This window comes from Lontra canadensis, unplaced genomic scaffold (genome assembly GCF_010015895.1).
Source record: "Lontra canadensis isolate GAN:19392208 unplaced genomic scaffold, GSC_riverotter_1.0 scaffold222, whole genome shotgun sequence".
In the NCBI taxonomy this organism is placed as follows: Eukaryota; Metazoa; Chordata; class Mammalia; order Carnivora; family Mustelidae; genus Lontra; species Lontra canadensis.
The window spans coordinates 107,612-135,115 of NW_022631216.1; the positions used below are offsets into that span (position 1 = coordinate 107,612).

At 38.5% G+C, this 27,504-nt stretch overlaps 1 protein-coding gene across 1 annotated transcript; it reads right to left on the minus strand.

Annotated features, from left to right (window-relative positions):
- Positions 1-6,317: 6,317 nt before the first annotated feature.
- Positions 6,318-26,316, minus strand: BTNL2 (butyrophilin like 2). The gene is made up of 9 exons (XM_032849252.1): positions 26,254-26,316; positions 22,400-22,483; positions 20,324-20,671; positions 18,445-18,726; positions 17,025-17,045; positions 9,308-9,655; positions 8,000-8,281; positions 7,230-7,325; positions 6,318-6,617 (listed from the first exon to the last, which is right to left on the minus strand). The coding sequence occupies exons 2-9, from the start codon at positions 22,476-22,478 to the stop codon at positions 6,403-6,405; spliced, it is 1,671 nt and encodes a 556-aa protein (XP_032705143.1). The 5' UTR covers positions 22,479-22,483; positions 26,254-26,316; the 3' UTR covers positions 6,318-6,402.
- Positions 26,317-27,504: the final 1,188 nt, after the last annotated feature.

A 27,504-nucleotide genomic window follows, 5' to 3' on the forward strand; every position in this document is an offset into this window, starting at 1 on the left:
ATGTAGTGTGAGGTGGTGGAGGTGGGGTACACAGCAATAATTTTCTCTCACCAATTCACTATACAGGACAGCAGAGGGGTGGGAGAGGGAGGAAAAGCCAGGAAACTGAGCTCAGCATGAGGAGCTGAACGTCAAAACCAGGTGATGCTGAAGCTGTGATGACCAGCATCATTTCCTCAAGACAATACCCTAGAGTTTGTCATGATGGCTGGACTTTTCATTGAGTGTCTATGAACAGCATGTTCAATTTAAGCTTTTGATTAAGTTCCTAAAACTTGGGAAGTAGAACTTGGATAGCTATGAGATTATAAAAGTCCTGAATATCCATTAGAAAAATGACAGGATGGAAAACAATAATAATAATAATAATAATTAATAATAATAAAACTAGGCCACAAAGAAGTCTTCAGCAATCACTGCTGGTCTGGGGACAGATACCTGTAGTGTCTGACATCACAGTGAGAATAATCTGCTTTCATTAGGCAGAGAGTTTAAGGTGAGGCTAGGGCTGGGCAGTGGATGCAGAGGTTCTTCTTCTCCCCACTTCAGTTTCAGGTAGGGCTTTTAATATGACCCAAGGACATCTCTCAACTTGAAGAGTAATTCAGCCCTCAACAGAACCTCAAATCTGCTATAGCTTTCAGTGCAACAGCAAAAATGTTTAATTTGTAATAGATGAAAATTTCATCCAAAAAAATAATAACAAAATAAAGATTGTTGCATTCCCTCCCACACTAATCAAACCATGGGGCACCTGGGTGGCTCAGTCGGTAAAGTGTCTGCCTTAGGTTCAGGTCATGATCTCAGGGTCCTGGGATCAAGCCCCATCTACATCAGGCTCCCTCCTAAGAGGTGAGTCTGCTTCTCCCTCTCTCTCTGCCCCTTCTCACTGTTTGTGTGTGCACTCTCTCTCTCAAGTAAATAAATAAAATCTTTAAAAAATTTTTAAAAATAAAGTTAACCCATTACTTGTGCTATTTATACTTTACTAATACTTAAGTATTAGATGGATTTGAATCTAGAAATCTAGATCCAAAAGACTGAAACTGAACCTTCACCCCAAAACAAAAACAAAATAAAATGAGTAACTTGAGATTTATGGCATATAATTTAAGCCAAAACACATAGAAGGAGAGAAGGAAAGAGCAAAGTTGAGTTCCAGAACACATTCGTGGGTCATGTTTATACAAAGAGTATAGTGGAAAGTCAGGAAAAGTGCCATAGGATTCACATGTGCATCTGGACGTACCAGATCCTTCCATGACACACCTAAGAATGGGGAGCTCAGGGAGGAGGCCATTCTTGTTATTCCAGTTTCAGAAGCTCTGAGTCAAAGAGGAGAGTGGCATTTGGATGATGACTGGATGCCCAGTGGCACCACACCAAAAATGTAGTCTGGAGAGATAGTCAGTTTGGCTCTCTGATCCATATTCTTGTGGACAACCCCTTCTTCTCAGAAGTCCCTGAGATAATCAAGTTTCTTTCCATCTTCAAGTATCCCCAGATAGCGCACCTTGTAGGTCTGACCACACTTGGGGAAAGTGAATCCAACTCCAGGGAGATGGTCTCCCCTGCACTCCCATGACAGCTACTATGACAAATGCTAGTCAGGCAGGCTGATCAACAGGTGACCTGGGGGCGGCTCTCTGGCTTTCAAACGTTGTTGTTGTTTTAAGTAAGCTCAATGCTGAGTATTGGCTTGAAGTCAGGACTCAAGAGATCAAGAGCCGCATGCTCCACCAACTGAGCCAGCAAGCTGCTGCTGCTCCTCCACTTATTTTAATGGAGTTTGTCCTTTTAAACTTAGAGATTCAGGATCAAAGGCTAGAGGTGGGCAATGAAAGAAAATGTGAACGGTGATGTTCTATTGGAATCACAGTTGTAAAAATGTCAGGGATAATATCATACATCATATCTTCATCTCTAAGGTTGAGCAAATCCACAAGCAATGAAGGGTCTCCAAGTAGCCCACAGTTCCTGACAAAGTAGTGACCTTGAATTCACCATCTGACACCATCAGTTAAATATTTATCGCCAGACTGTTCTGGCAATCCCATTCTGAGTAGACTTTATGAGGGAATGATAAGACATTCAAAAAACAAAGAGACTTTACTAGAATAAAGAACTATCTTAAGGCAGGAAATATGCCTTACTAAGCATTTTATCTCTACAGCCCAGCACAGTGTATTCTACAGATAAGATATTAAATATCCTATTTATGAATCTATTCCTCTACTTCATAATATTCCTAATATATGACACTTTTCTACTTTGTGAGGACACACAAAAAAAGGAAAAACATCACTGCCCTAATGGAACTTAAAGTCTACTGACAATAAGGAAAAAGTCCTGCAGAGGGGATAAAAAATTTGGTTTCTGATTTCCTTTGGTCCTTTCCCTTAAACTGAGATCTGTCAAATCCATACATCTCTTCTGAGAATCACCATGCTTTGCATGACTACAACCAGCTCCAAGTACATCAGGAGTGACAGGGAACTGGATCCTTGATGGGGCAATCCAGTCACTCATCCATCAGCCACAGCGACTGCATCAGTGATTGCGGTGTCTTAATCAAGCCACCAATCATTCTCTTTCCCCATGGTTTTTCAAACTGGCATTGGAGCTGAGAAAATAAATTAAACCCCAATTTGGTGAGCTAAAGAAAAACATGTTTCTTAATACTTCGTGAAAGAATTTGACTGGTAAAAAATACATTTTATGAGATCTTCTAAGGGAAAACCTATAAATTATATATTAGGCCTGCACAAGCAGATAAAAATAACAAGCAAAAAATTAGACTGATCAGGGAGGAAGAAAAAGAAAGGAGGGGGATAGCTAACCTTCAGAGTTTATTAAATAAAATATTTTTAATTGCATTAAGTCAAAATAGAGTAAAATAAAACATATTTTAAGGCAAAGCCAGAATATCTACTAATAAATTTGACTTCAAAATTATAAAGTGTATATTAAGTATCAAAAATAGTAAAACATTTGTCAAACCCAACAGGATGTACAACACAAAAAATGAACCCTAATGTGGACCCCATATAGAGATTGTATTTGAAAATAATGCATCATTATTGGTTCATCTGTTGTAACAAATGTAATAAACCAATGCAAAGTGTTAATAGGAAATTATGGGGAGAGAGAGGAGGGACATAGGAATGCTCTGGATTTTTCACTCAATTTTACATGAATCTAACACAGCTCTTAAAAAAATTGTCAATTAAAAAAAAAGAATGAAGTATTGGTACATTCTATAACATGGATGAACCCTAAAAATACTATATTAAGTAAAAAAAAAATAGCCAGATACTAAAAACCCCATATGTTTTGTGACATATGGAATGAAATATATGAAATATCTAGAATAGGAAAATTCATAGAGACAGAAAATAGATTAGTGATTGCCAGGAGCTGGGGGAAAGAAAAAAAAAATGAGTAGTGACTGATTAATAGTATGGAGTTTTCTTCCAGAGTAATAATCTAGAACTGCATGCTGATGATGTTTGGACAATATTGTGAAGGTATAAATACCACTTAATTGTATACTTTAAGATGGCTAAAATACCCATTTTTTAACTTAATTATCTATTTTTTTGTTTCTTGGTTTTTGGGGGAGGGGGCACTGGGAGGATGTTGTTCATCATTAGCCATCAGGGAAATTCAAATCAAAACCACATCGAGATACCACCTTATACCAGTTAGAATGGCAAAAATTAACAAAGCAAGAAACAACAAATGTTGGAGAGGATGTGGACAAAGGGGAACCCTCTTAAACTGTTGGTGGGAATCCAAGTTGGTGTAGCCACTTTGGAAAACAGTGTGGAGATTCCTCAAAAAAATTAAAAATAGAGCTACCATATGACCCAGCAATTGCACTACTGGGTATTTAGCCCAAAGATACAGATGCAGTGAAAAGAAGGGCCACATGCACCCCAAAGTTCATAACAGTAATGTCCACAATAGTCAAACTGTGGAAAGAGCCGAGATGCTCTTCAACAGATGAATGGATAAAGATGAGGGCCATATATACAATGGAATATTAATTACTCAACCATCAGAAAGGATCAATACCCAAATTTGCATCAACATGGATTGGACTGGAGGAGATTATGCTGAGTGAAATAAGTCAAGCAGAGAAAATCAATTATCACATGGTTTCACTTACTTGTGGAACATAAGAAATAACATGGAGGACATTAGGAGAAGGGAAGGAAAAATAATTGGGGTAAATCATGGGGAGAGATGAACCGTGAGAGACTGTGGACTCTGAGAAACTGAGAGTTTTAGAGGGGAGTGGGGTGGGGGGATGGGTGAGCCTGGTGGTAGATATTAAGGAGGGCATGTATTGCATGGAGCACTGGGTGTTACACATAAACAATGAATCTTGCAACACTACATCAAAAACTAATGATGTATGGTGACTAACATAACACAACTAAAAAAACAACATAAATAAATAAATAAATGGCTATAATAATGAGTTTTATGCATTATGTTTAAAAATTTAAAAACTAAGTAAAATAAATATGTAAATACTAGTGGGAAAATAATACTTAGTTTCAAACATAAACATATGAGTCTTTAAAAAAGAAAAAATACTAGGAGCCAAAAGAGACACTCCAGGATGTGATATATGAGTGACTATGATGGCTGCCGTCCTAGAAAGTAGCAGATTGTCATTAGTGGGTATTCCTCATTCTCATTCAAAATACTTCAAGACTTTTTCCAAGTCTTTCTTTTCCCATATTCTTTCTTCTTCCACTTATAGTTTCTCTTAATTAGTTATAGCTTTAAAATATTTTTACCATAGGGGCGCCTGGGTGGCTCAGTGGGTTAAGCCTCTGCCTTCAGCTCAGGTCATGATCCCAGCGTCCTGGGATCGAGCCCCGCATCAGGCTCTCTGCTCGGTGGGGAGTCTTCTTCCCCCCCTCTCTCTGCCTGCCTCTCTGCCTACTTGTGATCTCTGTCTGTCAGGTAAATAAATAAAATCTTTAAAATATATATATATTTTTACCATATGTTGTATTTATTGCTTCTATTTATTTATTTTTAATTATTGATTTTAATTGTGTACTTTTTTGTTTTAAAAATAAAATTGACATCTTCATATATACAATATGTTATTTTTTCTCTTTTTTCCAGTTTTATTGTGAAACAATTGACATATATAATCACTATGTAAATTTAAGGTATACAGCATGATGGTTCAATTTGTATATATTGTGAATTGATTACCACAATCGATTTAGTTAACATCTATCATCTCATATAGAGACAATGTAAAGAAATTAATTTTCTTCTGGGACCAGAATTTCTTTTTCTTTAAATTTTTTCATATGAGTGAAGTCAACACACAATGTTACATTAGTTTCAGGTGTGCAACGTGGTGATTTGACAAGTCTATAGGTTATGTAGTGCTCACAAGAGTAGCTACCATCTGTTACCATACAACATTATTACAATGTTATTGATTATATTCCCTATGCTGTACTTTTATTCTCATGACTTATTCATTCCATAACGTGAAACCTTCACCCCTTCACCCATTTTGCCCATACCCCTACCCTCTCCCTTCAGGCAACCATCAATTTGTTCTCTGTACTTATAGGTCTGATTCTGGTTTTTGTTTGTTTATTCATTTGTTTTGCTTGTAGGTTCCACATATAAATGAGATCATATGGTATTTGTCTTAGAATAGAATTTCTAAATTTTTTTCCACTCTAAATACCCACTTTCTTAAAAAGGACTGGAATAGGAATTCCACATTTCATATGATATTCAAGATTATATCTCAGTGATCAGATTTCATTCTTCTATTCAGCTGTATTTTCTTTTACTCTTTAACTGTATTTCTTATTTCCTCAGCCCCACTTGGAAGATTATCACCTTCATAAAGAAACTTATAAATAAACTTCCTTGCATTTCCTTCTCTATGCCTAATTTCATTTCCCATTGGATTTTCTTTGGTCTCACATAAGGTTGTGATCAGTGGCAGGATAATAGAGAACTTGGGATAAGAGTTCTCTTAAGGGATCAGCCTCCAGATCAAATTTGAAGCCAGAGTGACATTAAAGCATCTTGATTTGGTAGCTGGATGATAGTGTGAGCCCCTTCAAGCAGCTGGGTAAAGAAGACTCAGAGTTGGAATATAATCTTTGTTTCCAGAATCCAAAGTTGTTTTTTCCCTTGTAGGTGTTATAAAATCTCCTGGGTATAGGAAAGATATCAGGAGAACCCACATTAAAGAATGAAGAAGGCATAAAGATTTTGACCCTTTCTGGAGTCATCATTAGGGAAAGGAGGTTTGGAGGAAATGTAGTGGCCCAGTACTGGCTTCTATAGCAACTCATTGTCTGAACACATTCTCAGGTGACAGAGGGATGACTCCCTCCCTCCCTATATTGCTCTTGGCAACACCTGGGACCTATACTGTCTTGTCCCCGACCTCCATTTCTCAGCACCATATCCCTCATATGAGCCCCTCCTGGCCTGGTCCTTTGAGCAAGCTGTTGAATCACCATCAGATGTATGGCTGTACGAATGTTCATGGTTCACATCCTCAAAAAGGATAAGTCCTGGATGAGCTGTATTTGGATCCAATGTCACATTTGCTATAGAGAAAAAAATAAAAAATAAAAATAAATAAAAATAAATTCTGATCATAACCAATGTGTGGAGCATTTTAAAATATAAATTCCATGATATCAACATCCAAACAGGCAAACCAAAGTTTTTGGTGGACATAAGAAATTTGAAGTGAAGGGAGTTTATAGCGCACACAAAACAATCTATTGACACATAGAAGTCCTTCATCCACAGAGCAAGAATCACCAATAAGCAAGTCACCATATTTTTAAAGATCTTAGTGAAATGTTCATGCCAACAGAATCTCAATCAGGTCTCAGCTCTCAGCTGAGAAAGCATGGATGGCTCTGCTACCTTTTTCTTCTTCCCCTTTAAGTAGATAACTTGGGAATGTTCACAGGAGGAACAAATTACTGTCTTTTAATCCTTTTGCTCCTTTTATCACTATAAATTCTGGTATCATTCAGCACAGATCCTCCATTACATGAATGTAAGCCATGGAATCTCATGTTTCATTAATGACTGAATGTTCACTGCATGCCTCCCCCAAGTAACTGCTCAAAAAAGAGGCTAGGGAAGGTGCACACAAGGCTCCCCCTACAAAGGATGCTCCATACCTGACTATTGACCTGACTTACCTTTTTTACAACTCTTCCTCTTGACCAGGCCTACAATTGTAGCAAGAAGTAATACCAAAATAAGCACTATCATCCATGAAAAACTCATCATGGGCTCTAAAACGGAAAACCCAGAATCCCATTAAATCATGAAACTGGGAAAATTCCAAGATCATTCTTTTTATCTAAGCAGCTCTTGAGTTAGAGAGGACAGTGAGAAGTGGGTCTCTTAAGGAAGAAGCTGATCTGTTCCTCTCTACTCTGCAGAAGCTGAGGGGAGACCCAAAGTTTATGCTAACTTTATTGTTTGCTCCTGTCAGAAACACACACACACACACACACACACACACACACACACACACATTTCTTTCTTGTCTCTTTTCCAATTATATCACTGCCATCACTGAAATAACAAGGGTAGGAAAAGGATAAAATTATTTAATCCACAGGCATGAAGATGGTGTTAAGGAAAACTAGTTTCGAATCACAAAGACAATCCACAATAAGGAAAAAAAAAAGTGATACTGGTTTCACATCAGAAGAAGAGAGTTTGTCCTTGCAGTGATGGTAGAGTCAAGTCTTAGAAGTTAGTGTATATGCAACAATATAACCTTAGGGCTTTAGTCAAGGGAAGTCAGTAGGATCTCCAGGTGTCCTGAAGTGATAGCAGGTGATTTTATAAGAAAGAAGAAAATAAAAATTTAAAAATAATAGAGTGATAAAATAAGTAATTCTTGGTTTACCTTCATATGTATTTCCCAAAGTTGAGAGGAACACATGGAGTCACCAACCTGAGAGAGAAAAAGTTGTCGTTTTTTCCTCATCAAGAAGGGGATTGCGAATGGAACAAGTTATGTTCACAATAGAGCTGTTCGTGACCAATAAAGATGTCTCCACATGGAACAGTCCATGGCTGCCATTAGTCAGAACCTCTGAAAATGATGGTATTATCTTTCCTTCCATGTCCTTCCATTGCACATGGGGCTCTGGGAACCACCCTTCTGAATGGCATATCAGTTCTATTTCTCCATCCTTCTGTTCCTTTACAGTGATGAGTGGGGAAGACCCCAGACCTGGGGAATAGAGATCAAGAAACAAAACCTAGGGCATCTGCAAGTGGTTATATCGTCAGTAACTTCACTGAGAGGAAAGATGGGAAAGCCTTGGCTGAGAGAACAATGTTTATAGTGGAATTATATTCTATCTAGGGATGAGAGAGACTAGCTGGAATGGCTTCTAGTTTTGTTATGTTAGGCTTATTTTTATTTTTTGTATTCCTAAAGTCATCCTCAGTTAAAGTCACAGGAACAATAAATTTTAAATCCAATCTTTTCTCTTCAGTATCTGAAAACAAAATAGCTTTGACCAAGATATGAATCACATGGACAGGATTAAAGAAAGTGAGTAAAAGAATATCCTCAAATATCAGCATTTTATAAACATGTTCCTCCAGTGGCAGAAAATGATAGAGTACATTTAATTTCTCAATATGTACCCCTGTGGATATTTTATGATTATGTTTATGATTTAAGACCCAAAATCAATGAGAGAAACAAACCAATTATCCAAGATGTTGGCCTGTGCCTTCAATGGCATTTGCTGACCTTGAAAAATCAATTCTTACTCACAAATATAAACAGTGGGAAATTATGATGCAAGGAATGATTTTGTCTTTCTTCTTCCATCCTGCCAGTTCTGTTGATGCTTATTACTTTTTCTTTTATATGGATACAGTTTAGTCTTCACACAACTGTACTTCCCAGTAACTATACATTGTTCAGAATTTTAAGAACACTCTATGAAACAATGAGCTTTGTGTATAGTTGTGGAGTAAAATTCTCAAATTTCACTAAATATGTGGTCATTTTACAGAGATCATGGGAAGTATACAGTTTTTACACCCAGAGAATTATATCTGGTCCATTTGAGTTTGTGAACTTTAAGTATGTACTGCAGTTCTTATCCATCAGAGGGTTGAGTATAAATTTGACAAGTGAATGGACATTCCAAAAATTTCAGGTCCCTGGGAAAATTTCCAGGAACTAGAATGTTAAAGCAGTAAGAACAGAGGTTGAATCCAAAACATCTGGAATCCTTACCTACTATCTTCAGATCCAAACTGGCCTCCTGATACACACCATCTTTTTCAAAAAGACACCGGTACTGCCCATTATCTGATGTTGTAGCATTGTGTATCTGCAGGGTCAATCTCCCTTCATCAATGGCCTCACTCACCAACAATGTCCTCCCTCTATATTCTGCCATCTGCTCTTCAGTCACATGTTCCCCATCCACATATGTGTAAACAGCAGGATAATGGCCTGATCGGACCCATCTCACCTCCATGCTCTGTGCATTAGTCTTGGGGGACAGGTAACAGGTTAATTGTATGTCTTCTCCCACTCTGACAAGAATGGGCTGGGACGGTCCAATCACTTTTAAGGAAGCTGTGAAATACAACAGACAAAACACAATGAAAGACAAAAAATGGAGCAAATAGTGTCATCAGTAGGAAAACCTCCAGTGGGTTTAGAACCCATGGGCATCTCAGGGGAGCTGTGAGGCACAAGGTCATCCTTTAGAGAGGGGGAGGTTTGGTGGAATCAGGATAGTGCTTATCCCTGGAAAAAAAGAACAATTAATGGAACCCACACCCGTCTCAACCTATTTTATTCAGATTATAACTCAAAAAATAATTTTGTAATAAATACTCCTGGAATAAAAATATTTTGTCACTCCATATATGTATGACCTCCTTAAACTACTTCGCAACCTATGTATGCCTTCAGTTTCTTAAACTGTGAAATAAATATATCACAATCAAAATCCTAAGATTGCTCTGACTATGCACTGTGAGTGAAGGCATGCAGACTGTGAAACTTGAGGACACTGAAGCCAATCCCTTTGCCTTGATAATGATAAGGGATAAAAATGAGTTTCAGGTGGATTTTTAGTAATGAAATGTGAAGAAAGCTTCCCCTGGTTTGATTTTTATAACACCTTGTAAGTCAGATCCAACCACCATATTTTAGTTCTGTGAGGTCCAACATATGTGGAGCTCTAAACACCCACCAGGTTCAATATCCTCAGATTATTTTAAGAAACATTATAAGACCAAGAATTGGGGAGGTTGGCAAAATGCAAAACACACCAAAAAATGGATACACAAAAAGTCTAATTCTCCCATTGTGAAAAATTGGAGATTTTATCTGATGGCTTTCCTGGACACAAGCTATGTTTCACTGCCAGTTCATCAGGCTCCAGCCATGCCAGTTTTTCTCTGTTCTAAATTGAGAATCATCCTTTCCTATCAAATGGCAAAAATACTTTCACATAGGTTATAGTCATTTATAATAGAAATAAAGGCATAAATTTGTATATTGTTGGATGAGAGTCAATGATCAAAGGCAAAAATGTCATTATGTAATTAGCTAAAATCTGCTAGGTATTTCCTTACAAAGGAAACTTAATATCAATCAATATGATCCTAATTTTTAGATTATTACCTCCTATTCTAGCTAAAATTTGACTCCCAATTATCTCTAACATTTTGTTTGCTTTATCCTTCAATTTTACCTAAAATAATATCTCCAGTACTTATGTATCTGTTAAAATATGAAGACAAAAGTAGGAGTCAGTGCAACCTCCCCTCAGAACAATGTATTACTTAAAATATAACCCCCGGGAAATTTTACTAGTTACCAAGCACATTTAGATACAGCCTTAAGAAAAACAGATACTGCAACAGGCCTCTGGGGGAGAGGACAATATATGGCCTTGAAGCTGAGCAGCTGGGGATGCCCTGCTCGCTCAGGGCGGAACAGCCGCCGGCTTCATGGAAGCCAAGCAGCTGGGAACACCCAGCCGGCTCAGGGCTGAACGCCACCTGCTTCATTTTTCCCTTATCTCCCCTTGTCCCCAGAGAGCACCTGTGGCTACTTAGATAAGGCCTTTGAATGTGCTTGTTCAACTATAAACTTTATACTACTTGTACAGACATATTCTGCCCTCCTTCTTGTTTATCTACATGACATATGACTAACGTTTGACCTTCATCGACTCTTCTGTTGGTTACTGTTTCTATTTAATAAAAGCGAGACTGAGGAGTTGCTCGGGGCAGCAGTCTTTTCGATCGTTGTCCCCTGCTCCCAATCTCTTGCAGCTGATTTGTTTGTGCCTAATTCTTCTCCTGTTTGCCGACTGGAAGCGGCAAGTCAGAAAAAATGAACTAGGGATTTGTCTGCTGCTGTTTCTTCTTCCATGTATTTTACAGTAAATTACTTAATTACAATTTCCTTATCTCCATTACCCATATGAGTAGGTGCGTGATAGATATATGAAACCCCTGTTATTCCAGAATCCAAGTAAAAAATAAAGTTGAAAGTACAGGGAAAAAATCATGTAGCCCAATCTGTTAATAAGTGATATTCTTCTAGAATACAAGCTCCTTGAGATAAGCTCTGCATAATCCCCTTTCTTTATATACTTTTATATACACTGTGTGCCTTCTACACAATTTGGGCCCATATTTATTGTTTTGTTATATTTTTGGTGTATTATAGGTACATTACTGAAATGGCTTCTGAATATTCACCAAAAATTAAATCTTCTCTGGATTGGGCAGTTTACTGAATAATACACCAATTCCTTAAAACATAATAATCTCATCATCATGTCATATAATCCTTTTTCAATCAGCATATTCAATTTAGTGGGCTATCTCATTTCCTCAATATGTTATATTTTTATATTATATAATATAATATTAATTATATCATATCATATTCTCACTCTTAGAGCTTGACACTAAATCAGAGATTAAATTCAACATACTCATTTTGAAGATGAGGAAAATAGAGACAATGATTTACAATGCTTTACAAAAATCTCACATAAGTAATTAAGAACTTGCACTCTTAAGTCAGATGAGAGGACAAATAATCACAACTTCTCAGTGGTTTCCTACAAACCACATACGTCTACAAAATTGTTGCCAGCTATAAAATGAGGATAAATCTATTAACTTTTATAATTATTGTAATAAAAAGAAATAATCTCTGTAAAGCATTTAGCATCAGACTTGGCATATAATTAATATTTTTAAAAACTACTCATTTTTATTTTTTATTTTTCTGTTTATTTTTGCAACTTCAGAATGCTTTTTTAAATATTATTAACATATAATGTATTATTTGTGTGAATCATCAGTCTTATACAATTCACAGCACTCACCATAGCACATACCCTCTTCAATGTCCATCACCCAGTCCTATCTCTTCTCCCTCTCCCAGAAGCCTTTAGTTTGTTTCCTAAGATTGAGAGTCTCTTATAGTTTGTCTCCCTCCACAGTCACATCTTGTTTAATTTTTCCCTCCCTTGCCCCATAAACCCCTGCCCTGCCTCTCAAATTCCTCATATCAGAGAGATCATATGATAATTGTCTTTCTCTGATTGACTTATTTCACTTAGCTTGATACCCTCTAGTTCCTCACTGAAAATGGCAAGATTTTGGGTTTTTTGATGCCTGCATAGTATTCCATTATATGTGGTATATATATATATATATTCCATTAGATGTGGTATACATACCACATCTTCTTTATCTATTCATCTGTTGATGAACATTTAGGTTCTTTCCATAGTTTGGCTATTGTGCATATTGCTGCTATAAACATTCAGATGCATGAAAACTAGTCATTACTTTTATAAGATTATTTGATGAGGGGGGGATGGTGGAGGTTGGGCTAGATGAGTGATGGGTATTAAAGAGGGCACTTGTTGTGATGAGCACTGAGTGTTGTATGTAAGTGATGAATCACTGAATTCTACTCCAGAAATCAATATTGCACTGTATGTTAACTAACTAAAACTTAAATTATTAAAAAAATATATATATATATTATTTGCCAGAATGGGAACTGGAATTCCAGGCCTAGGACTTCTACAACAAGCTCAGTTTGCCAGCAGCCAACTGCAGTGGGTCCTTGTCTCTGAGTTCTAATTCATGAGGAAAATATAGAGGTAGCTGTGAAACTTCTGGTATCCTCAATCAACAGCCCTCAAAGCTCCTAGGGGTGCAGACCTCTAAATGCCACCTAACAGGGAGCCAGGCAGAGCTCCATATTTTCATCATGTTTTACTGTGGGCCCAGAAGGTCAGCACAACTAGGAACAGCACAACACCAGATTGCATTCTATGCACTGGGTCTCCAATGGACATGTCAACATGGTTCAAATAACTCAGAGGAGTGACTATCACCTAAAGTCTTCCTAAAGATGATATTTACTGTGGGTTTTTCATAGATGGCTTCTATGCTATTGAGGTATGTACTCTCTATCCCTACGCTGTGACAAAGGTTTTTTGTTGTTGTTATTGTTTTAAGATTTTATTTATTTGTTTGACAAAGAGAGACACAGTGAGAATGAGAACACAAGCAGGGAGAGTAGGAAAGAGAAAAGTAGGCTTCCCGCTAAACATGGATCCCAATGTAGGCCTTGATCCCAGGACTCTGGGATCATCACCTGAGCCAAAGGCAGACGCTTAACAACTGAGCCACCCAGATGCCCCTGTGAAGAGTTTTAATCAAGAAAGGATGCTATATTTTGTCAAATGCTTTTTTTGCACCTACAGAGAGGATCATATAGTTCTTGTACTTTCTTTTATTATGTAGTGTATCACATTGATTAATTTATGGATGTCAAACCAACCTTGTAGCCCAGGAATAAATCTCACTTGGTTGTGGTCAATAATCCTTTTAATGTACTGTTGGATCCTATTGGCTAGGATTTTGGTGAGAATTTTTGCATCCACATTTATCAGGGATATTGGTCTGTAATTCTCCTTTTTGTTGGAGAGCTTTTGTATAACAAAGGAAACAGTCAACAAAACCAAAAGACAGCCAACAGAATGAGAGAAGATATTTGCAAATGACATATCAAATAAAAGGCTGGTATCCAAAATCTATAAAGAACTTCTCAAACTCAACACCCAAAGAACAAATAATCCAGTCAAGAAATGGGCAGAAGATATGAACAGACATTTCTTCAAAGAAGACATCTAAATGGCCAACAGACCCATGAAAAAGTGTTCAACATCACTCAGTTTCAGGAAAATACAAATCAAAACCACAATGAGATAGCACCTCACACCAGTCAGAATGGCTAAAATTAACAAGCCAGGAAATGACAAGATGTTGGCCGATCCAGAGAAAGGGGAACCCTCCTACACTGTTGGTGGGAATGCAAATGGGTATGGCCACTCTGGAAAACAGTATGGATGCTCCTCAAAGAGTTGAAAATAGAGCTACTCTACGACCCAGCAGTTGCCCTGCTAGGTATATACCCCAAAGATACAAATGTAGTGATCTGAAAGACACCTGCTCCCCAATGTTTATAGCAGCAAAGTCTACAATAGCCAAACTATGGAAAGAGCCCAGATGTCCATCAACAGATGAATGGATAAAGAAGATGTTGTAATGTACATACAATGGAATGTTATGCAGCCATCAAAAAATTTGAAATCTTGCAATTTTTAACAATGTGGGTGGAACTAAAGGGTATTATGCTAAGTGAAATAAGTCAATGAGGGAAAGACAATGATCTCACTGACATGTGGAATTTGAGAAACAAGGCAGAAGATCATAGGGGAAGAGAGGAAAAAAATGAAACAAGATGAAACCAGAGAGGTAGACAAACCATACAAGACTCTTAATCTCAGGAAACAAAGTGAGGGTTGCTGAAATGGAGTGGGGTGAAAGATGGAGTGGCTGGGTGATGGACATTGAGGAGGGTATGTGTTGTGATGAGCACTGTGAATTGTGTAAGAGTGATGAATCACAGACCTGTACCCTTGAAACAAATAGCATATTGTATGTTAATAATTTTTAAAAGTAGGGGAAACATTTTGCATGAAAAACAAAACAAAAAATAAAGGGATTTTAAAAGTTAAAAAATAATAATAAATAAATAAAAATTAAAAAATACAAAGTCTTCCTGAGGGACAGGGACGTGTGTCAACCTGCCCAAAACACTGGATTGACTTTCTGACATGTAACTAATAAGTTCTGCCGGTTAAGGTTAGCAACTGCCCCTCAGAACAATGTATTACTTAAAATATAACCCCCAGGAAATTTTACTAGTTACCAAGCACATTTAGATACAGCCTTAAGAAAAACAGATTCTGCAACAGGCCTCTGCGGGAGAGGACAATATATGGCCTTGAAGCTGAGCAGCTGGGGATGCCCGGCTCGCTCAGGGCGGAACGCCACATGCTTCGTTTTTCCCTTATCTCCCTTTTCTCCCCAGAGAGCACCTGTGGCTACCTAGATAAGGCCTTTGAATGTGCTTGTTCAACTATAAACTTTATACTACTTGTACATATTCTGCCCTCCTTCTTGTTTATCTACATGACATATGACCAACGTTTGACCTTCATCGACTCTTCTGTTGGTTACTGTTTCTATTTAATAAAAGTGAGACTGAGGAGTTGCTCGGGACAGCAGTCTTTTCGACGGTTGTTCCCTGCTCCCAATCTCTTGCAGCTGACTTGTTTGTGCCTAATTCTTTTCCCGTTCGCCGACTGGAAGCGGCAAAGGCTTCTGTCTGATCATAAGCAGATGCTGCGCAGGCAGAAGGGAATCTGACTTGGAAGGTATGGTTTACAGGGTATAGGCCTCCTCAGCTTATGGATTTACCTTTGACCTTCCTGAGGCTGTTCCCTTTATCTTTATGGCCTGATGGGGTTGAAAGTGTCACACTAGACCCTGGCTAGACTAGACTAGATTGGGGTATGTTTTCCACCCTGATTTTCCTCAAAAATTCCTACACAGGCTGAAAAGTATGCTCAGTCTCACCTAATCTGCAATAGGCAGGTGTACACACACATTCCTGTAACCAGTGTCTTGAGGGTGAGAAGGATATTGATGGAAAATGAATGATGCAAGGTCATATGCACCTGGGCAGGGAGCAGGCTGGTTATCATGGGCTGGGAGAAGAGGTCACAGAAAAGAGGAAGATGGTAAGAGAGTAAAGGAGAAACTCAAAGTGGCTCAAATATCAGTTGGTTACTTTTTAAACCATTTATCTATATCTTAGGTACAATAAAATAATACTATAGTTCAACTGTTAATAAAAGGAAGGAAGGAAGGGAGGGAGGGAGGAAGGAAGGAAGGAAGGAAGGAAAAGGAAAGAAAGAAAGAAAGAAAGAAAGAAAGAAAGAAAGAAAGAAAGAAAGAAAGAAAGAAAAAGAAGAAAAACAGGAAAATGGTTGATCGACCCAGACAGTATCCCAGGCTACATCTGGGAAAGTAATGGCTCCTACCCAGTGGTGATGAGGTTAGGATCCACTGGCATGAGGAGAAGGTGCAGAAACCACAGCAAGGCCAGAGGGTTGAGATGATGGGTGGTGACCTCCAGCTACCATGATACTGTCTTCATGCTGGAAAGATTTTAAAGAGGCCTCCAGAGACCCACCATCTGTCCTATACCATCTCTTACACACAAAGGCAGCACTCTTTTCTCCAGCCAGATAGAGCAGAGATTGTCTTCACCCCTCACAGGCATCCATCTGAGGTTCAGTGGGATCCCTGTGAACACTTAAACTCATAGGCTACACAGTGCGAATGTGCCTGAAGGAGGCTGTGCTTTGCCAGTCCCCTCTAGTACTAACTGAACTTGAGACTTGGTAAAGTCATGCCTCTGTTTCTCATCTGGATTACGAATTGTCATGTTAGCTCCCACTGGCTTTGTCCAGGGATTACCAATTCCCTTTGGGGCAAGCAGTATCTCTTTTATACTAGTGTATCCAATGTCTACTTACCTAGCTCACTCTGGAGTTTCTCTGGAAAAAGAAAAAGAATAATATATTAAGGAATTTGATCTAAAGAAAATGAGAGAAAATATTTAAAAAGAAAAGAAAGCTCTATATGTTATTAAAAACTCAATTCCTCACCAGGCTATGGGTACTAAGGAGGGCATGTATAGCATGGAGCACTGTGTGTTATACAGAAAAAAATGAATCATGGAACACTATATCAAGAACTAATGATGTACTATATGGTGACTAATATAATAAAAATAAATAAACAAACAAACAAACAAATAAATAAATAAATCTCAATTCATAAAAAAGAAATTAAATACAGAAAAATATTCCTTCCTGTAGATTACCCAGTGATCCAACTGTTTTTCCTTTTGTTTGCACAACAAAAAGTCTTCCAGTTCTTTACCTCATGATAGCTTATTTATGCTGATATTTAACATACTGATATTTAACATCTTGTAAAAATTATATATATTCTTCTTATAAGTGCATTGTAAGTATAAAAATATATGGACATAGGCAATTATCACCTATAATCTCAAACTGAGAGGTAAAACATATATAAAGCATTTATAATATGCATGCAGACATATATTACATAATATATATTCATACTATATAATATATATTCAGCTCCTTTTAGCATTCACATGTAACATTTACTTTAAATTCTTTCATATATCAATTTATATAAGAATACCTATATTCTTATATCTAAATATAGAAGGTGTCCCAAAAATCTTAGTACAATTTTAAGTTATCTAAAGCCATTATTCTTTACATGATTGGAAATGTTTATAGATAGATAAATACATAGGTAGGTGGGTAGATAGATGTAATCTTTATAAAATAGCCCATCATAAGGATTTTTTCAGCCATTAAAATAATTTAGAGATATCATTTTTCATCAATGTTATAATTTATAGTCACATTAGGTACTTAACACTCACTCCACTGTTGTATTGTGCCCTTTTTTACTGTTGTTTTATTACTATTTATCAATGAGGCTATAATTAAGATGCTATTATATAAATAGTTGTCTCCATCTCTGATTATCTTCACAATGCAGGTTGCTAGAAGCAACTCGCACAATGTGGTATAGGACAACATTTTAATTGAAAGAATATAGTTTTATTTTCTTTATCATGTGATGCATACTTGTGAGTAAAGAAAATTAGTACAGAAAGAATTAAAGGTGTAACTTGAAAATAACTGGAATACCATTGACAATAGCTACTTAATCAAAATATAGTATATATTTCCAGACATAAATAGTTTATACTTTTTAATACATAGGACTAAATTTTAGATATTTTCCTTAATAAAAAAATATTAGCTGCTATGGAACAGTCCTTTGAACCTTTCCTGTTAATCACATTGCGTATTAGCATATTGGTCCTAGAAGCAGAGCTCTGACCTGGAATGGAGATGACAGAGCTCTTCTCCTCATTGAGGATGGGGTTGCGGATGAAGCAGGACACAGTTTGCACAGAATCATTCCTGACCACAAGAGTGGCTTCCACATAGAACAGGCCATTGGCATCTTGGATGAAATGCTCAGAGACAGCCAGCAACTTCTCTCCTGTGATATCTGTCCAATAAACCTGGGGCTCTGGGAACCAGCCTTTTGCAGTGCACACAAGCTGGACTCCACTTTCCACAACTCCCCCCACGTGGATGTAAGGGGCAGACCCCAGACCTGTGGAGAGAAGACACATCCCTAAGGCCTGGATCCCATGGAGGCACAAACCATAGAAACCAAGATCCCAGTGACATTGCATGTAGGGAGAAGGCAGAAGTTCATGGGTCCAAAGTCCTCTTTCCCTTCAAATTGGAGTTCATACACATTTTGCTTGTTCCTCATTCTGGATCTTTAAACTTTAGCATATGAGCAGTATTTTTCTTCAGATCCAGACAGGAGGAAAATAAGAGAAAGGGACATAGTGACATTTTGCTTATGTCACTAGTGCTGCCAACAAAGATGTGTTATAATTTATTCATTGAGCTTCCCCAGGCCACAAACTCTGTCTGACAATTTAGATGATATCTAGACTCTGATTAATTAAAAAGTTTAATATAAGCCATAAATCATCTCCAGGAACTACTCTTCACATTCTTTCTGTTGGTGGTTTTGACCTTGGGGGAGCAAGTAGATAACCTGGGTATATAGAATGAAGAGCTCTGGTTTCTAAACATTCCTTACAGTCAATGGGAAAATGTTTTTGAGAAATCTTAGTTTTATGTAGTCATGAAATTCTTTCTTCAACCAACACTGCTCTCAAACCAAAACAAAGGGACTCTGTTTCCCATAGATGATAATTCTCTATCATTTGGTGGAGAAAGAAACTCACTCCCTTCACCTACAGCCTTAGAAAACGTGTGACTTATTTTCAAAGGTTCCAGATAGTGAACAGCTGCCTTCCTCTCTCCATATCTCAGAAATACATAGATTCTTTCATCCATCTTCGATTACCTATAACATAATAATAATAATCATAGTCATGGGTGTTAAGAAAAAATGATGTTAGGAAACAGCCTTAGTGTGAGTCAGAGATGGTGACATCTCCAGAGAACTATGTCCCTGAGAAGGTAAGTGGATTTGCCTGATTTTGTCTTTGGCATATGGGGGGAGTTATTCTTGCCAGGGAAATAGATGATAATTTACTTTACAGATACATGTTTTTTTCCCTAGGACAGATCCCCTTTTCTCAACTGTTCCTCACTTTGTCACTACAGAAGCATCAGGCAAATCCCTGTCATTCACAAATGCATCTGGAGTCCTCACATCATTGAACACTAATATTTAATAATCTCCATAAAATCACAGTTCTTATCCTCTTTCTTCGTAGCACTAGCTTTCTAACTGGAGGCACTCCACAAAGAAACAAAATTTTCATATTTACTTATTGCATGTTGGAGGTTGGGTAGAGGACAATGCATTCCACTGAGATATGGCTGCTGGGCAGTCTGCTAGACACAGTGATTGGCTTGTTGTATCACAGCAGCCTGATACACCAGCCTCATTTGTGCCTCAATGAAATTGTTAATGACCAGATGTCATGGATTGCAATTAGTGGTCACGAATAGTCAAAACTGGGTAAGTTAAATTCGAGAAGATTTTTTAAGTGAGCTTGCTTTGAAGACTTCAGGTTTACTTGCCTTCGGATGAGTCAGGATAGAGGACCGGCATTTAGGAATTGCCTTGAGGATGAGAAAGGAATTTTTCAACTGGCGATAGGCTTACCACGAATTAATATAGTTCTCTCTCCAAGACCCTGATATTCCAAAATATTCACCTGCTACTTGAAGCAGCAAGCTTGTTTCTCCACAGTAGTTATTCTCTTGGAAATGGCACCAGTATTGCCCATTATCAGATGGTTGGATATTGTTTATCTTCAGAGTCACATTTCCCTCATGATTGCCATCCTTTATCCACTCTACCCGGCCTCTGTACTTTTCCATCTGCATCTCGGTCACATCGGCTCCATCCCAGTGTGCAAACACAGGTGTGCTGGGCTCCGATGAGTACCATATCACTTTCATGTGCATTGTGGTCCTCTTGGGGAGGAGCTGACAGGTTAGTAGGGCATCTTCCCCAATCCTGGCTGGGATAGGGTATGTAGGACCAATCACTCTCCAGCTATCTACAAAACAGAGTGAAAAAGAAGAACCAGGAAATGCCAATTAGAAGACTAATATACTTGTTTTGGAATGTCTAGTCTATCAAAATGGAGGCACCTGGAAGAGGGAAGGCGTTATTTTTAATAATTTAGAGAAATCTGACATGATGGTTTGCACATTTGGCTGTTCAAAAAGAGAATTCTGTATACTGAAAATAAGATGCAGTTCAAAAATTTGAGTGTTAGTGCTAATCTATCATCACTGTGTGATTTGGGGGGCAAACTCATTATTTTCAATGAGATTTGAGATTTGGAATCTCAAGTTCTTCATCTTTAAGATACTAAAGCCATCATTAATGGGTTGTTTTTATTCTCAAATAAGTTAATGTGTAAGTTGATTTTTTATACTGGGAACTTTGTTAGTGACTTGTTTTGTATTTTATAGTAATTCATTTTATAGTTAGTGATCCCATTTTAAATTCTTAGTGACTGATTTCATAATCATTTTTCCTAAAATTTAGTTAATAAATTAATTCATTAGATTTTTGAGCTTTTCAGGATTTCTCTGGTTCGAGGTAAGCAACCGGGATTACTTTTTAACTTTAAAATATTTTTGGTCTGGAGTGGGCAAGACTCCAATAACTGGAGCTTTGTATTTACAATGCACTTCTGTGCAAGGACATTTTGTGGTGGATTAAGGGCAGTGGTGTGTCTAAAGAGTCTGAGACTTTTAAACAAATTTTGATTCACATTTGACCTCTTGTCATTATCTGCAAATCAAAGGGATATTTAATAACTCCACATGTTATTATGTTTAATAATCTCATAAGTCATATATATTACATTCTTCCTTATCTTAAAATGCTCCAGGGCCATTTGTACTTTCTCTGTCACATCCAATCATCCCAAGAAGGAAGAAACCTCAACTTGCTCACTTGCTGATGAATATCAAATAGATGCTAGTCAAAAGCTCACTGCAGAGCTTAAGTGGAGATCTGCTCACATTCTCCATTTATGGAATCCAAATATGAAGTCATTCCATCTGGCTGACTTCTTTTACAGGTTAGGAAATTGCATTATACAGAGGTCAGGACAGCTGCACATCACGTCACATAGTTTCTACAGCCCTTGGTCTGGAGCCTGAGCCTTCTAGCACCCTGTCCAAAGTTTTTTGTTTTGTTTTGTTTTGTTTTGTTTTGTTTTGTTTTCCAGTTTTGTATGCTGTATTCTCCTCGGGACTTTGGAATTTCCCCCTGACACTGAATTTTCATATCCCTTTTTAAGGTGCAATTCAGCCACTGAGATTTCCAAATCCATTTATTGGAAATCTTCTGATTTCTTAGTTTCCAAGTATTTTTATGATGTTTAATTTGTGGTAAGAAACAACTATTTTTCTTGTACCCAAAGTGCTGTCCTGTGTGGAAGCAGGAAAATGGATAAATAACTTCATGTGTTCCAGGTACTTCTTCCTGGGCAGCCTCATTTAATCCTAAAGCCTGTCCTAGACTTTAAGACATAGGTATGTTGTTATTATCATAAAGATGGGAAAACTATAAGGCAGAAGGCACTCAAGTAGCTTTTCAAAGGTAAGCCAGCTGGAAGTGGAGGACCCTTTCTGGAACACAGATGCATTGGTTCCTGGTCCCCCAGTTCTACTATTGTCCTAGTGCTGTTGATTTAGAGTTCTGCCTGTGGACTCTATCACTGGGACATTTAGGTGTACAGTAAAGGGAAGAAGGAAGGGCACCCTACCTGGCTCCCTTATGGTGAGCAGTACAAAGAAGAAAGAGGCAACTGCACCAGACACACTGTATCCTGGAAAATCCAGCATTCTCCCTGCAAGCAATACAAAAGAAAAATATGAGTACACCCAACCGATACTGTAATGGAGCAAGTCGCTCTGTGGTTTCCAACAGGTACATAGTTATAAGAAGGAATCAACATCAACCCCTCCACAATCAAACAAGGAAATGGCCTTGGCTCAATTTCTCCACAGTATCTCTGATCATTTCTGACCCCTTACCTCATGTGTTGTACTTCAAGCTATTTTTTTTAGGCCTGAGGGAAGATTTCTGAATGAAATGAAAAGTCCTCTTGAGTTAAAGGAACAATAATATTCTTTTATTTTTAAAAATCTCCTAAGGTCCATTAATTCAGAGCATGCAGAAATTTTATAGTAGTATTCAAATATTATTTCTTGCCCTCCTCCCAGCCCCTCCTGCAAATTTCTTCATCACCACATTCTCCTAGATGTACAGGAAAGACCAGGAAGTTTCTGCATCCTCACTCTTCAGCCAGGAAGCCATCGCAAGTGCCTTGGGAGAACCCAAAGCCCAGGGCACACCTTGGAAAGTGAATGGAAGAGTGGTGGAAATGGTGCTACAGGAAGAGACCACCAAGGAAAACAACCTGAATTGCCTTTCAGTGTCATTTTGAAACACAGAGGGTTGAGTAAAAGAAATAGCCCAACTACAGAGATCGGCAAACCCAACTTGCCCGTTATACCAGCATTATAAAAATGCTTCCAGGGGCGCCTGGGTGGCTCAGTGGGTTAAAGCCTCTGCCTTCAGCTCGGATCGTGATCCCAGGGTCCTGGGATGGAGCCCTGCATCTGGCTCTCTGCTCTGCTTCCCTTCCTCTCTCTGCCTGCCTTTCTGCCTACTTGTGATCTCTGTCTATCAAATAAATAAATAAATAAAAATGCTTCCACACAGCTAAAAAGTTTTAAAACTACCAAAACAAAAATCAAATGTGAGCTTTAGTTTTGAAAACTGAAAAATTCTGGGGCGCCTAGGTGGCACAGTGGGTTAAAGCCTCTGCCTTTGGCTCAGGTCATGATCCCAGGGTCCTGGGATCGAGCCCCGCATCGGGCTCTCTGCTCCGCAGGGAGCCTGCTTCCTCCTCTCTCTCTCTGCCTGCCTCTGCTACTTGTGATCTCTGTCTGTCAAATAAATAAATAAAATCTTTAAAAAAAAAACAAAAAGAAAGAAAAGAAAACTGGAAAATTCAGAGTGAAAGAAGCCTAAGACTCATTCCATCTAATGTGTCCAACTTCTTACTGCTTCACACCAACTAGAAGAACCTGTTTGGGAGCAATAATAAGATGGTGATTGCTTCTTTTTCCCCAGAAACTAATACCAGTAAGATTCTATAGGGTAGGGGAAAGCAACAGTCACGGAAATACAGATTATAAACCAAATGGTTCAGGAGATGATTTATACTCTATTATAACTGTTTTTTAAAATGATGCATACTTTCATCTAAAATGCCCTAGGAAAATGATACAAACCCAGTCACAACACGTAGATATACATGAGACTCAAAAATCAATATGAAAATGGGGCTGAGCATTAACAGCATCGACAATCCACAGCTCACCAATGGAGACATATCAGTCACTTCTTCTGAATGAAGAAGGTTGCAGATGCCTCCTCTTGTGAAAAGCAGAAACATTTTGTTTGAACCAGTAAGAGCAAATAACAAGCAGTAAAACCCATGCCAAGCAGCATCCTTCAGTCCTGTGAACTAAAAGGACTCATATTTGCTATAAACAGTTTACAGATACGTGTTCCTTTAGGTCTTTCATTTTAAAGCAGAGGGAGAACCTTCAAATGCAACTAGAAAAAAATTGCTCAAATTAATGAAGCTTTTGAAGAAAGTTGTGAAAATGCATCTTAACCCTCACTGGTGCTCAGAGAAATTCATGAGCTAGTATAAACAGTCTAAGGAGAATAACTGCCTTAGACTAGGGTTCTGAAAGGGGAAAGGGAGAATCTTGCCCCTGAGGGATATTTGGCAATGTCTGCAGAAATTTTCGGTGGTCACAACTGGGGAAAGGGGACATCCGATGAGTTGCTACACATCCTACAATTCACAGGAGAGCCTCTAGAGCAAAGAATTATCCAGCTTAAAGTGTCATTAATGCCAAGGGAAAACACTACCATAGGCCATCTGCTGTCAGTATGCTGAAAATGCTTGGCAGATTTTTACTAAATAAACAACTGGACTTACATTGCAAACTTGAAAACATTTTCATTATCAGATTTTTGACATTACTGTTTTACCATTTGAACATAGGCCTAGACTCTTCTGAAACTGCCATTGCTACTAAATATGGTAAACTTTGGTATCATCAAGAGATGTGACCTCATATATATATGCACTATTGAATATTCAAAAACCAACGTTTCATTTAATCTTCTGGATAAAATGTACGTCTTAAGATGGGATGATAAATGAGTGATAAGTGGTGATTTGTGTTGAGGTATTAGGTGAATAACAATTCTGAATTCCAAGGTCTATGCATGCACTGTTAAAATTCACAGCAAAGAAAAATTACAAATTGCTCGTGGATGGAACTAGAGGGTATTATGCTTAGCGAAATAAGTCAATCAGAGAAAGACAATTATCATATGATCTCCCTGATATGAGGAAGTTGAGAGGCGATGTGGGAGCTTTGGGCAGGGGGTAGGAAAGGAATAAATGAAACAAGATGGGATCTGGAGGGAGACAAACCGTAATAGACTCTTAATCTCACAAAACAAACTGAGGGTTGCCGGGGGGAGGGGGATAGGGAGAGGGGGGTGGGGTTATGGACATTGGGGAGGGTATGTGCTATGGTGAGTGCTGTGAAGTGTGTGCACCTGGCGATTCACAGACCTGTACCCCCGGGGCTAATAATACATTATATGTTAATTAAAAAAATTACAAATTACTACATTTCACAGGTTATTAGAGGTGGGTTTTTGTTGGTTTTTTTTTTTTCAGTAAAAACCCTCGAATGTTAAATTCTCAAAATGTCAAGTGACCACAGTAATTAACTGGTGAGAATAAATTTATTCAGGTCACAAAGTTTGAAGTTGATAAATCTATATTAATTTAAAAAAACAGATATAACTGATCATAGGTTGACACATTTTTATAGACAGAAAGCAACATAAACTAAAAATTCTAGGAGACAGGGACGCCTGGGTGGCTCAGTTGGTTGGACGACTGCCTTCGGCTCAGGTCATGATCCCGGGGTCCCAGGATCAAGTCCCACATCGGGCTCCCAGCTCCATGGGAAGTCTGCTTCTCCCTCTGACCTTCTCCTCGCTCATGCTCTCTCTCACTATCTCTCTCTCAAATAAATAAATAAAATCTTTAAAAAAAAAAAAAATTCTAGGAGACAAGGTAACTTTGTGTTTAATTCTGGGACCCCAAGAATCTCACTCTGTTTTCTTGAACCTCTCCTGTCTCTCTTCTCAGAAACATTCATCTCTAACATTTTTTTCAGCTGCATCATCACCACATGACTAGCAAGGCCCAGAGACACAAGCACAACATCACACATGACAAACGAGTAACGTGATCCTGCTGCTCTGCACTGTAATCTAGGACTCTCACCCGGCCCATTGCACAGCAATACTATGAGGATCACATAAGCTATGGTAGACCTTGAAAAACATGGAGTAGGGTACGAGTATCAGAGGCAAGTGGAAGGCATTATGGCAAGTGGCAGAGTTTCCCTGTGGATCTCGACTGTCCACATATCCCACCTCCTCATCTTAGTCAACTCCCCTAACTTCCCTGGTTATCCTCCACCAGGGACTCATCAAGCCACTCACGTGTCTCCTTTCTCCTTCAGCGTAAAACTGGGGGCTGCGAGGTCTTCTCCTCAGTGGGTCTCAGGTGTACCCTTCATGCACACAGCAGGTGTCCAAAGGCAGGTCAGAGTCCTGGGGTGCTGACTGGAGTGAGAACTGTGGGACAGCCCGACAGTATGAGATAGCCCCCTGGGGCCCCCAGCTTTGGGTGAAGGGAGATTGTGCTGCTTCACCCAAATTGAAGGGACAGCCTAGTCCTGGAGACCCACCCTAAACATGAGATTCCAGTTGGAATAGCACACTCACCTCCCACCAGCTGTAATCTTCAGAAAAGTGAAACTCTGAAAAGTGGACTTTGATTGGGCTTAGTTATGAGTAATCTTCAGGCTTGAAGACAAACTTGTGACATTAGCACTCCTCACCAACCTCAGAAAGCCAGGGCACTACTGCTGGGCTCCATTTGACACCCAGTTTGTGCCATCTCCAGTCAGGTCCTCACAGAGCACCTGGTACTGGAGATCTGTCCTCACCCTTCTCTCCACCTCTTACACATCAAGGGTCCCCTCCATTTATTGTCAAGTTTGCATCTGAATGCTGTTTGCTTGCTCAGAGTTGGAAGCAAGATTGAAAAGCAAATTCCCCATCCCTAGTTTTACTAGTGAGAAAAGAGAGGCCAGAGAAAAGGATTACCCTCCCAGCATCATGGCACCCAGTCAAGGTCTCATATGTACAAGTTAATTGCTCGTTTTATCTTGGTTCTTTATCCCCCTTTGCTGACTTAGATATCGACTCTCAGATACTATGGAAATTTAACATGCTTCTTAACAAACTGGACACAAAAATTACAATGATTAAGGCTATAGGCACTTTTTTGGGGGGGTGTTCTTGTTTAGGTTAGATTTACCCTTAAATTCTCCTTAAGTCAATTTCTTGAATCAGAGAGCACATCCCCCTGAGGTTCTGCAGAGATATTCTCAGGGATTCAAGAGTTCTCCAGAATAATTTAAAATTTAATGTTAGAGGGTCTGGGAGTCTTTGTCGGTTAAGTGTCTGCTTTCAACTCAGGTCATGATCCCAGAGTCTTGGGATTAAGTCCAGAGTCAAGCTTCCTGCTCAGCAGGGAGTCTGCTTCTCTCTGCCCCTTTCCCCACTCTGGCTCTCTCTCTCTGTCTCTCTCAAATAAATAAATAAAATCTTAAAAAATAATAAAATAAAATTTAATTTAGATGTCCATTTCAATATAAAATATAAGCATCTGTGATATTATGATGC

Coding starts and splice junctions, on each gene's coding strand:
- BTNL2 (XM_032849252.1), bottom strand. CDS start 22,478: ATGCTGGATTTTCCAGGATACAGTGTGTCTGGTGCAGTTGCCTCTTTC. Junction 18,727..20,323: donor CTTGCTGCTTCAAGTAGCAG/GTGAATATTTTG, acceptor TTCTCTCCACAG/GTCTGGGGTCTGCCCCTTAC. Junction 8,282..9,307: donor TTTGGATCTGAAGATAGTAG/GTAAGGATTCCA, acceptor TCTATTCCCCAG/GTCTGGGGTCTTCCCCACTC.